Source organism: Thamnophis elegans, chromosome 3 (assembly GCF_009769535.1).
Source record: "Thamnophis elegans isolate rThaEle1 chromosome 3, rThaEle1.pri, whole genome shotgun sequence".
NCBI classification, from domain to species: Eukaryota; Metazoa; Chordata; class Lepidosauria; order Squamata; family Colubridae; genus Thamnophis; species Thamnophis elegans.
This window is the reverse complement of record NC_045543.1, coordinates 128,935,387-128,949,845: the sequence shown is the minus strand read 5'-3', so window position 1 is coordinate 128,949,845 and position 14,459 is coordinate 128,935,387. Positions and strand designations below refer to the sequence as shown.

The window sequence follows — 14,459 nt, the reverse complement described above, 5'->3', positions numbered from 1 at the left end:
CATCACCACCAGATGGATTTATAACTGGCTGACCAACCGCACTCAACGTGTAGTCCTCAATGGAACTGCATCTACATGGAGGGAAGTATGCAGCGGAGTACCCCAAGGCTCTCTTTTAGGCCCACTACTCTTCAACATCTTCATCAATGATTTGGATGAGGGAATAAATGGGGAACTCATCAAATTTGCAGATGATACCAAGATGGCAGGAATAGCCAACACTCCAGAAGACAGGCTTAAGAAGCAGAAGGATCTTGACAAACTTGAACACTGGGCACTATCTAATAAAATGAAATTCAATGGTGAAAAGAGTAAGGTTCTACATTTAGACAACAAAAACGAAATGCACAGGTACAGTATAGGTGGTACCTTGCTCAATAGTAGTAACTGTGAGAGGGATCTCGGAGTCCTAGTGGACAACCATTTAAATATGAGCCAGCAATGTGCAGCAGCTGCCAAAAAAAGCCAACACAGTTCTAGGCTACATAAACAGAGGGATAGAATCAAGATCACGTGAAGTGTTAATACCACTTTATAATGCCTTAGTAAGGCCACACTTAGAATACTGCATTCAGTTTTGATCACCACGATGTAGAAAAGATGTGGAGACTCTAGAAAGAGTGCAGAGAAGAGCAACAAAGATGATTAGGGGACTGGAGACTAAAACATATGAAGAACAGTTGCAGGAACTGAGTATGTCTAGTTTAATGAAAAGAATGACTAGGGGAGACATGATAGCAGTGTTCCAATATCTCAGGGGTTGCCATAAAGAAGAGGGAGTCAAACTATTCTCCAAGCCACCTGAGAGTAGAACAAGAAGCAATGGGTGAAACTAATCAAGGAGAGAAGCAACTTAGAACTGAGGAGAAATTTCCTGACAGAACAATTAATCAGTGGAACAGCTTGCCTCCAGATGTTGTGAATGCCCCAACACTGGAAGTCTTTAAGAAGATATTGGATAGTCATTTGAAACGGTATAGAGTTTCCTGCCTAGGCAGAGAGTTGGACTAGAAGACCTTCAAGGTACCTTCTGAGTCTGCTATTATATTGTATTGAATAACAGTAAAATGACAACTCAACTTATGCTATTTATTTCTCACATATTTATATTTTTAGGTCGTAAAACTCAAAGATGCTTACTTATTTGTTTCTCAAGAAACATCTAGAAATGAGAAATGCTCAAAAACAATAGTCATCGAAATCTTAATGAAGTTAAGATTACAAATAGTTTTGAAATGAAGATGTATCATATAGGTAACACCATTTTGTGAATTGTGGAAAAGAGGAGGAAAGAGAAGGATAAAGATACCCATATGGGTAGTCCTCATTTAGCAACCACAGTCGGAACTGGCAACTCAGTCATTAAGTGAAATGGCAGCTTAACAAAACAGCAACCATGCTTATGATCTTACTTCAACTTTCCTTTGCTTTAGAGACCTGCAAAGGTTGTAAATACAAGGATTGGCCATAAAAGTTACTTTCCATTATTACCATTATAATTGCAAATGATCCCTACATGAAGCAGTCACTAAACAAGGACTATTTGCATTTGGAAAAAATGGATTAGAAATTGCTGTGCATCTACCAAAAATGGATCTGTCAATTATTATTCCACTTGGAGATATTTCATATATTTCCAAAATGATGTAGCATAAAATATTCTGCCATTTTTAAATTTTGTAAGCAAAGACTTGGCAATTATGTATTTAATTGTTAGTATTTAACTTTGGTTCCGTAATTTTTCAGTCACCAGATAAAGTCTTTGCAGTATAGCAGCACGGGAGATGTCATTCTTGTTGTTGCGGGTAATTCTCAAGCTAAGGTCCTTGACAGAGATGGCTTTCCTGTGATGGAGTGTGTGAAGGGGGACCAGTATATTGTAGACATGGCAAACACTAAGGTAAGGAGATAAATTTAGAGCTTGAATAATGTAATTTTAGAGATGTTTTCTCATGTTTTTGTGAAGTATTGTAGCATTCATTGAAAAATATAAAGCATATTTTTCTAAAATATATAATTGTTAAATAAAGCAAACAGATAATTTTTGTTTTGACCTCTGCTACATTCATGTCAAGAGCTCCAAAGCTCTGAGTTGAAAGGAGTGAATCATGACATCTCCAGTGCCCAGGGATGTCCAGTTGGGGGCTCATGATCCCATTAAGTTGCTCATCAAAGTGGTATCCATCTACCTACCCGCAGTCATTTACTTTCAAACTGCTGGGTTGGCAGGAGCTAGAGTGTGTGATGGGAGCTCCCACAGCAGCATATACAAAATTAGAGTGGCATGTTGACTCGTGGGAATTTAAAGCGTTGGGTACTCTCTAATGAACTTATAGACTGAAAGGACAATCATAAAAGCATCTGAGAAGGAAATAGTAATGGGCAGCTTCAGTTGTAGTCACATGGACTGACCAAATGCATATTTTGGACTTGACAAATGATTAAGCCTTGAAACAGCCAGTCTGGAAGCCAACATCACTGTTAACATTGGCCTTAATCTTCAGTATTAATTATAGTCTTGTCCAAAACAGATGAACTAATTGGAAGCAGTGATAATAATTTTGTAAATATAAATGTGGATGTGAATTGTGCTTGCCAATAAAGTGTAGACATTTGACAGCAGAAGAGCAGATCTGCAAAAAATTAAAGAATTGTTGAAAGTAAAGTTGAAAGGGAAAATAAAAACAATCCATTATTTGAACAATGTTTGGAGATAGTTCAGAATTATAAATCTAAAAGATCAGCTCCAAAGTATCCCTGAGACCAAAAATGTTCCAAGAGGTTCAAAAGAACACAGTAATAACTAAGGCGCAAGAACAGATACCGATAAAGTCTAGATAAAAGTCCTCTAAACTTGTTTTCCACATTCAGAACATGCAAATCTTGCCTGAATGCGGGAAAACACAAAGGAGCATAAACGTTGGCAAAAAAAATATGCAAAGAATTGATAAAATATATTTTAAAAAAGAAAACCTCACTTTAAATTGCCCACGGTAAAAGATAAACTTGTACGGCCATTGGACAACTGGCTAATGGGTCTGGCACAGAAGGAATAGCAAAGAGCAGCACTGAAGGGAAAATTAGGACTGAATAAGGTGTTTTATCTCTTAATAGCATACAGGTTGTTAAGTAAGCTCCCCATTGGGAGAGCGAGTACGTTCAGCGAAGCGTTGTGAGAGTTGTGTTGGGGAACACACAAACCAGCATACAGAGATACTGCAGTTTAAATAGGCTTTTACTCTCGTGGAAATAGAGGTATCAGAGTCCATCAAACAGTCCAAGTCATACACGGATAATTCAGTCAGTCATCAATGTCTTTCAGTTAAGGGATAATCCAAATAACATAGTCCAGTATCATATAATCAGTTCAGTACACAAAGTTTGCTAACAGTTGCAAAACTTACAATAGCTCACAGCACTTTCTAACAGCCAGCTTCCAATACACTCAGATCAGATCAGCCCAGCATCTAACAAACAGAGAAAGAACTAACAGTCGTTCTGGCTCCCTCTTATGGCCGATTGAGGAAAACAGCAATCAATCACATTTTACAGTATGCTTTAAAGAAACAGTTACAACATTGTTACATGATTTATATATTGCCAACCCAACCGTTAGAATTATATTCTTAACATTCTCCCCTTTGGAGAATATATAAATCTTACAATCTTAATCCGTATTCCTCGCAACAATGTTTATGCTTTATATTACCTTGGGCCTTGGTAAAGTGGTCTGCAATGTTATCCTCAGACAGTAAAATAGTAACTAATTTACTATTCACACTTTGCCATACATTCAGATATCTTATATCAGTGTGTTTCGAACTAGTTTTTACAGCAAGATTGGATGCCAGCTGAATTGCTGTTTGATTGTCTTCGTAAACAATAATAGGCTCTCGTATGTCAATCCCCATATCAAGTAGGAGTTGTTTATAGCAAACCAAATCCGTACATAATAATGACAGACATGAGAATTCAGCCTCCATAGTCGATAGACTTAAATGTTTTTGTCTAATAGACCGCCATCCAATTAGTGCCTTTCCCAGGAATACAACAAATCCTGATGTTGATTTCCGTGTAGACATCTGTAGCAAAACTTGCATCAGCATATGCAGTTAAGCTCAGATCATCTCTAGGTTCTAAATACAATGCATAATGCACCGTTTGCTTAAGATATCTTAATATCCTCTTAGCAGCTTGCCAGTGCCTTTCAGTAGGTTCAGCATTAAACCTGGCTAATTGATTTACACTATATGCAATGTCGGGCCTTGACCAATTACTCAGATACGATAAGCTACCGATTAATGATTGATAAATACCCTTAACAAACACAGGGCTTTTTACATCATCATGGCTAAATTCCAGACCCATTGGAGTTTTAGCTGGTTTACACAGTTCCATCCTGAACGTTCTGAGTAGCTGGTTAATCTTCTTGGTTTGTGAGATTTTGTATCCTCCCCTAGTTTTATCTATTTGTAAACCAAGATATTGCCTAATCTCACCGAGATGTTTTATACTGAACTTTGTTTTCAACAATGTTATAATCTCAATAGCTTCTTGCTCGGTTTTAGCAATTAGTGCTATGTCATCAGTGAACAATAGCAACAATGAAATCACACCATCACTTTCTTTCTTAAACAAACATGGATCAGCTATGCCAGCTTTAAACCCCATCTTAGTTAACTCCTTCACTATGCATTGATTCCATTCATAGCCTGATTGCTTTAAGCGATAAAGACTCTTTTTTAACTTCCGGCAATCAGTGTTATTACCAGTGTTTAACCCTAAAGGCTTCTTTAAATATATAGTATGTTGCAACGGTGCATGGAGATATGCCGTCTTAACATCTAAATGATTCACTACATATCCATGCCTAGCTGCCCAAACTAATGATGCACATAATGTTGTAGCCTTTAGACTAGGTGCAAATACTTCATCATAGTCACTGCCTGACTGAGCAAACCCTTGTGTTACCAATCTGGCTTTATGGGTAACAGTCCCATTTACACTTGTTTTAATCTTGTAGATCCATTTGCATCCTATGGCATGTTTACCTGGGGGTAACCTTACATGTTCATACACCTCTAAGTTTTGTAAGGATTTCAGTTCCTTTTCCATTGCTGTTTTCCAAACTATCTGCTCCTCCTTAGGATACAGGGTTAATTCATGATAAGTAGCAGGAACTTTATCTACTTGACATGCTATAGTAGCTTGATATCTGTCAGGTGGTTGTGTTACATGGGTTGAACGTCTAGGCAACTCAGGGCTTACCAGTGGACTCTCCTGTTTCACCTGCTTCTGTTCTAGTTCCTCCTGTACCTGCACTCTCCCTTTAATTGCTGGTTTTACTATTTCATCACTAGGGACTATCTGGGTGTCAATAATTACATTGTCAATTGGTTCTAATTTATTTCACCCCATGTGTTCTATAAACATAGCACTAGAGCTATAGTTGCAAGAAAAAGTATGTGAACCCCTTGGGATTACGTGGAGTTTTGCATGAATTGGTCATAAAATGTGCTCTGAACTTCATCTAAGTCACAACAATAGAAAAACACAGTCTGCTGAAAATAATACTACACAAACATTAGATGTTGCCATGGTTTAATTGAACATAACATGTACAACATTCACAGTGCAGGGAGGAAAAGGTATGTGAGCCCCTAGCCTAATGACTTCTCCAAGAGCTAATTGGAGCCAGGAGTGAGCCAACCTTGACTCCAATCAATGTGATGATATTGGATGTATTGCTGACAGCTGTCCTGACCTTTAAAAACACACCTGTTTTGGGTTTACTGGTTTCAAGAAGCACTGTCTGATGTGAACCATGCCTTGCAGAAAAGAGCCCTCAGAAGACCTACGATCAAGAATTGTTGACTTGCATGAAGCTGGAAAGGATTACAAAGGTATCTCCAAATGCCTTGATATTCATGTGTCCACAGTAAGGCAGACTGTCTACAAATGGAGAAAGTGTAGCACTGTTGCTACTTTCCCTACGCATGGTCGTCCTGAAAAAATGACTGCAAGAGCACAGCGCAGAATGCTTCATGAGGTAAAGAAGAATCCTAGAGTGTCAGCTAAAGACCTACAGAAATCTCTGGCACATGCTAACATTTTTGTTGACACATCTACAATAAGGAAAACATTAAACAAGAATGGAGTACATGGGAGGACACCACAGAGGAAGCCATTGCTGTCCAAAAAAAATATTGCAGCACGTTTGAAGTTTGCAAAAGAGCACCTGGATGTTCCACAGCACTACTGGCAAAATATACTGTGGACAGATGAAACCAAAATTGAGTTGTTTGGGAAAAACATACAACACTATGTGTGGAGAAAAAAAGGCAGAGCACACCAACATCAAAACCTCATCCCCACTGTAAAACATGGCGGAGGGAGCATCATAGTTTGGGGCTGCTTTGCTGCCTCAGGGCCTGGACGGATTGTTGTCATTGATGGGAAAATGAATTCCAAGGTTTATCAAGACATTTTGCAGGAAAACGTACGACCATCTGTCTGCCAACTGAAGCTCTGCAGAGGATGGGTGATGCAACAGGACAACGACCCATAGCATACAAGTAAGTCAACAAAAAAAATGGCTTCAACAGCACAGAATACACCTTCTGGAGTGGCCCAGTCAGAGTCCTGACCTCAACCCGATTGAAATGCTGTGGCATGACCTTAAGAGAGTGATTCACACCAGACATCCCAAGAATATTGCTACACTGAAACAGTTTTGTGAAGAGGAGTGGTCCAAAATTACTCCAGATCGTTGTGCAGGTCTGATCTGCAACTACAGGAAATGTTTGGTTGAGGTTAGTATTGCCAAAGGAGGGTCAACCAGTCATTAAGTCCAACAGTTCACATACTTTTTCCTCCCTGCACTGTGAATGTTTACATGTTATGTTCAATTAAACCATGGCAACATCTAATGTTTGTGTAGTATTATTTTCAGCAGACTGTGTTTTTCTATTGTTGTGACTTAGATGAAGTTCAGAGCACATTTTATGACCAATTCATGCAAAACTCCACATAATCCCAAGAGGCTCACATACTTTTTCTTGCAACTGTACAGTGAACCTTAGGTGTGCCTTTTTCCCAAATCTAAACGATCTATGATTGGCCTCGTAACCCACGAAAAATAACTGTCGAGCCCTATGTTGCCCTTTCATTATTACTTGTGAGGGAATATGCCACCCATGCTGGGGCTCCGAATGTATGTAGGTAACTCAAATCTAGTTTTCTGCCATGCCACCTAGTGAATTGCAATTCACCGGTTGTTGTTTTCACCACATTATTTAAAGCATGGTTACTACACATCATAGCTTTACCCCACAGTGTTTCCGGCAAACCTGAATCAGGTATCATAGTTCGAGCCATGGCCTGTAATGTTTGCCCCCTTCATTCTACAAACGAGTTATGTTGTGGCCTATAAGGAGCAGAACGTTTGTGCTCGATTCCAGCTGATCTTAACATCGTTTGGAATTTATAGTTGGTAAACTCCGTCCCATTATCAGTAACTACAGTAATGACCTTGGCTTTCATCTTTCTCTCCGCAAACCTCAGCCAATTAAAGAAATGCTGTAATGTTTCTGTTTTGTTTTTCATGAAATAACAGAAACCGTATGGTGAATAATGATCCATGATACTTAAAACATAACAGGCACCACCCAAACTGGGTTTCTTAGGTCCTATTATATCAGCAAAAACAACCTCCAGAGGTTCCTTTGTTTTAAAATCTGTTTGCAGGAGTAACTTTGCTCTTCTCCTGATTGCAAACATTGCAGTTTAAATATTTACTGCATGGTTTTAATTGTACTCCTGTCAATGTAACATTTGGCAGCATTTTGAAATTAATGTGCCCCACGCATCTATGTAGTAAATGCATACATTCGTCATGGGGTTTAGCATTATCATAAACTGAGTTAGCTATCTAGGCATCAGATATAACATATAAACCGTTCTTTAAAGTAGCAGTAAACCCTGTTATCCTCTTTTTCAATTATATAGTTATCTCCCCTAAAGGTTACTACATAGCCAATGTTAACTAGAGCCCTTACTGATAATAAATTAAATTTCAGTTTAGGTACATATAACATGGATAACTTCTCCTTTAGGAATGAACAACATGCATTACCTTCACCAGCCGCCTTCACCTTCCATCCATTTGCCAAACATACAAGTTCCTTGCTCATGGTCATTTTTACAAACCTTTTTCTATCTCTACCAATGCACTATGATGCTCCACTATCAACAATCCACAAATCATGGGTTACTGGTGCATTGCTAGACATAGTCAAAGTAGACATAGCTAAGTTGACATTAGCATTTTTTCTAGCTCTTCCGGCATTCTGTTGTTTTGCCTTTTTACAGAACCTAGCTATATGTCCCTTAGCCCCACAAGAAAAACATTTTCGAACAGTATAGGCAGTAGACAGTGACTCCTCATGTTGTGGTGGTTTCTCTCTCAGTTGTTCCCTCTCCATCCTTCCCCTTGACTCTTCCAACAGTCGTGCAGTAATGTCAGTCAATGTAAGTTCATTTTAGGTTAGGACCTCAAGAGACGACACAAAAACACCATAACTCTCATCCAGTGAGGAGAGTATGATATAAACTTGATGTAGCTCAGAGAAAATTAGTTCTTTTTCATGTAGATCCTGAAAAACCCCTTTCTTATAGGTTATAGGTTATGAGCTAACATATCATCTCCACCTTTCAGAAGATGCACCCTAAACAGTTTGCGTGTAAGATGTATGTGCACCTTCAGTGTCACGTACATAAATCCTCTTCAAATTCTCCCAGCATCTTGCAGCAGAATTTTCTCCACGAATATGAACTAATTGTTGGTCATTCAGTGTTAGACCAATAATACACAATGCCCGTTCGTTGCTTCGCTGAAAATCTGCTATCTTCTTGGCATCTTCTTCATTATCTGGATTCCAAGCAGTTACATCTGGTGGATTCTGTACAGCATCCCATAAACCTTCCCTACGCAGGAGTAGACTGCATTTCAGTTCTACACCCCCCCCCATCGTCAGTGCAGGAGCCCCTTCCCTTCCCCAGTATGGCAAACTTTGAGGTTTTGGGGTTTGACACCTTATTCTTCAGTTTTCAATGATGTTTATAAGGGTATTGGATTTTTGCATTTGTGTTGGAGGTACTGAAGTACTTCCAGATTGAAAGGATTACCCGGTGACATCACCACTGCCCATAGGGATGCCCAATTTGGGGGTCCTTTCATGTCGCCAGCAGGAGCAAAGGACGGGAGCTCACACCACCCCAGGACAGTATTTGGGTCTCGAACGAGAGCTTGCTGCTGGTTAAATTAGTGTCCTAGCCATGCAAGCCACTGTGTTCCTACATACTATTGGATAATAATTATGTTTGTTTGTTGCACTATTTGGAAAAGAAGAGAACAAATAAATTGTTTGATTAAACATAAATTATTATACATTATATTCACACCTTCTGTTTGTCAATCTAGGGACACACAGCAATGCTTAATTCAGGCTGTTGGCATCCAAAAATAAAAGAAGAGTTTTTAACATGTTCCAATGATGGGTAAGTAATTTTTCAAGTATTCAAAAATTAGACTTTTTATTTTGAATTCCTGCCATTTATTTACTGTTAAAATGTTTACCAACTGGGTCTAATCTAATGCTAAAATATGCTAATTATCTCTAAAGCTAATTTATGAAAGATTCATAGGTTATATCTCTTAATTTGGGAAGCTCAGTTCATATTTAACAGCAAATACAAAGGCTAGGCGTGGTGAAGAAGAACTGCTACTTATTTTGTTTTATCTTTTGCTTAGCTTCTTTTTCCTTGACGTAGTTCTTAGACTTATCCAGTAATTATTATCCATAGAAATGATTGCTCTAAAATAAGATATGTAACCTTTTTAAGATTAAAGATCTTGGCTTACAAATAACATTTCAAGCTGCATTGTTAAAGGATTCTCTGTGGGTGTAGCCAACTTTAGAGGGCTCTGCTTCATCTCTGCTTCTTTAAGCTATTGAGGCAGTTTTGTCCAAATGTTTCCGTGGCATGTGAAAATATGACATCACTCCACAGTGCAAAGCGCATGGCAAAATATGGAACCCTGTTTAACTTTCCTACCGAAAGGGTACCTGTTTATCTACTAGCATTTATATGCTTTCGAACTGCTAGGTTGGCAAGAGCTGAGACAAGTGACAGGAGCTCACTCTATCTCAGAATGGTAGGGCTCGAACTGCCAGAGTTTAGACCCGTGATGGCGAACCTATGGCACGTGTGGCACAGGGGCACACAGAACCATATCTGAGAGCATATGAGGCGTTGCCCTACGTCAGCTCCAGCGCACATGTACACACTGGCCAGCTGATTTTCAGGCTTCCAGAGGGCGGGGGGAGACCGTTTTCACCCTCCCCAGGCCTCAGGAAAGCCTCCGGAGCCTGTGGATGGCGAAAAATTAGTCCAATGGAAGTTCGGAAATGAACTTCCGGTTGGTCTGTTGGGCCGTTTTTCATTCTTCCCAGGCTTTAGGAGGCTTTCCTGAAGCCTAGGGAGGGTGAAAACGGCCTCCCCCAGCCTCTGGAAGTCTGAAAATCAGCTGTCCAGCGTGCGCATGCGTGCTGGAGCCGACATAGGGCAACGCCTATGGTCCTACTTACAGATACAATCAAGGTTTGCACAGGATAGAAATAAGAATGTTATTGCCAAAGATTACACAATATTAGATACAATATTGATACAGACAGAAAACAGGTTGATCAAAGTGTTGTATAGATTTTTGTTGGAACATAAGCTAGAGGAGGAACATGTCAAAGAAACTATGGTCACCTGGGTGAAAAATTTCGGTTATAATGTGGAATTGGCTAAATGGGAAAAACTTTGGAAACTTCATCAGAAACTAACAATGGCTACGGCGTATGAAGAAAATCTTTATAAGATGTTCTACAGATGGCATCTCCCCCCAGCACGGCTCTCCAAAATGTTTAAAAATCTGGCCCCAAATTGTTGGAAGTGTAAAAAAACACCAGGCACTTTTTATCATATGTGGTGGACATGCAATGAGGCAAAAAAATATTGGAAAATGATTCAATCATATTTAGAACAAATGGTGGGGGACCGAATTCTGTTTAAACCAGAAATTTTTCTCCTAGGTAAAATACCGGAAGGGTTTAAGAGGTTCAAGGTTCAAGGTTCATTTTATTTATATGCCGCCCTATTCCCAGCGGGACTCAGGGTGGCGCACAAACCCAAAGGAGGGGAAGGGAAACACAAGGACTACAACAGAAAGTACAGGGAATTTAAAACAAACAACAGCCACACGCTTCAAGAGGGGAAGGGAACTCATCGACCCCAGGCCTGCCGACACGGCCAGTTTTTAACGGCTTTTCAAAGGCCTGGAGAGAGGTGAGGGTCCGAATCTCTGCGGGGAGCTCGTTCCAAAGGGCCGGAGCCGCCACAGAGAAGGCCCTCCCCCGGGTAGTAGCCAGATGACATTGGCTAGTAGACGGAACCCGGAGGAGGCCTAATTTGTGTGATCTAATGGGTCTTTGGGAGGTAATTGGCAGCAGGCGGTCTCTCAAGTACCCAGGTCCAATACCATGAAGGGCTTTATAAGTGATGACTAGCACCTTGAAGCGTATCCGGAGACCAATCGGTAACCAGTGCAGCTCGCGGAGGATAGGTGTAACGTGGGTGTACCGAGGTGTACCCACAATCGCTCGCACGGCTGCATTCTGGACAAGCTGGAAAGATACACTTTATCTAATTATACATGTACTAACTGTGGCGCGCATAACTTACGCACAATATTGGAAAAAAGAAAATGCACCATCAAAGCTAGATATAATTAGAAAAGTATTGGCCTGTGCGGAAGCAGATAGGCTCACTCTTGAACTTAAAAATAAAGGGAAATCAGAATATTTTGAAGTCTGGAACAGATTTTATGATTGGTATAAGACAAGGTGACAAGATTGGAACAAACTGTATATATTGTGATTGGACAGAAGGATAATGTATTAAGTAGGCTAATAGTTAATGGTTGAGACTAGTTGTATATAATGTGAATGTATGGTCACTTTGACTTCGCGGTACTGCATTGTTTTAAATGTAAAAATAATAAAATATATATTCCAAAAGAAAACTATGAAGTTGCTTGAAATGCAAGAGGAAATCCTTCAGACAGAAGTTTTCCATCACTGAGTACTTTTTTCTTGTGTCTGATTGACCAATTATTTAAAACTTCCATGATAGGAAATTAAAAAGATTGATGTTTAGACAATTAAAACAGCAAAATCAAATGTGTCTGGAGGATTTGTTATTGTTTCTAAGCCCAATAAGATATTATGAACGTTCTGTTCTCAGCAGAAAAAGACAAGAAAATTCTTAACATTTCAAAACCCATTAAGTTTCAAACTAATCATTTTTACCACTTAGGATTACAAGCGTTTAAGAATGTTATTATTCCATCAATTTAAAACTTCGAAGGGTTTTTTTTTTTCTTGGAAGATAGCTTTTGACATTGAAAAAAAATTATAAATGTCCAACCTTTCCTGTGTTTTTTTTTCTATATGTTATACCAAATATGGGTTCATTTCATGCTGAAACTTCTACCCTGCTTAATTGTCTAAAACTCAAGTAAACACGAATGGATATATAGTTATATTCCCCAAAACTCCAAATTGCCTTACGTAATAAAAAAAATATTTGAAGCAATTCACTGCTGGCCGTAAGATTTGTATGTTCACATGCCAGAAGTTAGGACTTAAGGTGCAGCAGTGCAGTACCAGACATTTTATAGATTAACAGGAGTAATTTGTCAGAATGACAGAATTACTTTTCATGCTAATTGAAGTGAAAACTTACTCAGACGTTAGCTGTACTTTAACAACGTTTTTTCCAAGCACTCTTTCACTGTGTGTGAAGTTCTTGGAAGGTAGAAGTTTTTTTGTTGTTTACCAAGTTGCAAATGATTTGTTGTTTGGCCAAATAAATAGAAGGTTTTGTAATCCTGCCAAGGATTGGATATGGATATAGGGACAGATCTTCTTGGAGAAAATACGTCTATGTAATCATTATGTAATCACTATATAATCGCTAACCAGTACCAACTTGAAGGCGTATAACCAATCAATAAATGAGACCAATAAACACAAAAGCTAAGCTTCCATGCTTTTCTTTAAGTGTTTGTGTGAATGGCTGGGCCACAAAACAACCAAGGTTATGAGTGCTGCAGCTTCAGTGAATGCAAAAAAAGATTGTATCACTGTTATTTTAGCTTTTGGGAAGCACTTAATGAGTCCTTTAAACATTTGTCTGCACAGCCTAATTTGACAACACAAAGGGAATCAGTGAGACCCCCAAATAAACATGCCACAATGTGCCACATTTAAGCAAATATAATCTGCATAATGTGGATATGGATGTGGGGATAGATCTTCTTGGAGAAAATCTGTCTATGCAATCACTATGTATTCACTATGTAATCACTATAAAATCGCTAACCAATACCAACTTGAAAGCATAAAACCAATCAATGAGACCAAGTCAGCCACGCAGAATCAGTCTGTTACAAAAGATGACAGGATACAATTTCACATCCCAAAGTACATTTAATTTAAAACTGCATGGAAACCTGAGAATCCCCCCCCCCCCCCAATGCTATATGTACACTGTGGCATACTGATTTTTATTCAAGCACATTGCCCCACTAGAGTATGTTTTACTTAGACAGATCCTAGTTGATAGTTTAATATATTCAAATTTCTTAATGCAGATCTTCCATCTGAGGGATAGAATCTCCCGAACTCTTAAACAAATTAAAGAAATTAAAGAAATTGTTTCAGAAATGATGAATTTTGTAAAATAAGATATATATAAAATTCAGCATACATAAATCTCAAACAAACTAAAAGGTTTTTTTAAACAAGGTAATTATTCTTTCTCTGTGAAAGCAGAAAGAAAACATAAGGTTAAGTTTTCTAAAACAAACCTGAAACAGTATTATGGATTAAATTTATATAGCTTTACCAATCCTATTTACTTTTCTTTTTACTTGGGGAGATAGATCTTAAAAGAATATGGTGTACAGATAGTCTTCAATTTACAACCTTAGTTGGGATCAGAATTTCCATTGCTAAGCAATATGGTCGTAAAGTAAGACATTATGTTCCCTGCGCTCAGTTATTCAGTCCCTAGTCATCTCATGACTGGAGTACTGTAATGCGCTCTGTATGGGGCTACCCTTGAAGAGCATTTGGAAGTGCAGAGTGCAGCAGTGCAGGTAGTTTTGGGGATCACAGGTTGTACAGCTTTGTATCTAGAACTTAGTAGTCATAAAATGGGCTTTCGATATCTGTATCAATCCCAATACTTGTGAAGGTGATGGCGATAAGACCTTTTTTGTTTCCTTTTAACTAGAAACATAAATATATAAAATTGAATTTTTGATTTATATGTTTCCATTAGTTGCT

General features: G+C 38.7%; 1 protein-coding gene across 2 annotated transcripts in view; it reads left to right on the top strand.

Moving 5' to 3' along the window:
• The window catches only part of WDR70 (WD repeat domain 70), a 129,992-nt gene that overhangs the window by 21,818 nt on the left and 93,715 nt on the right, over positions 1–14,459 (top strand). For both annotated transcript variants that reach the window (XM_032214340.1, XM_032214338.1), the window contains exons 8-9: positions 1,747–1,900; positions 9,482–9,558. In XM_032214340.1, the coding sequence (XP_032070231.1) occupies positions 1,747–1,900; positions 9,482–9,558 (231 nt within the window). The remainder of the gene's footprint in view (positions 1–1,746; positions 1,901–9,481; positions 9,559–14,459) is intronic.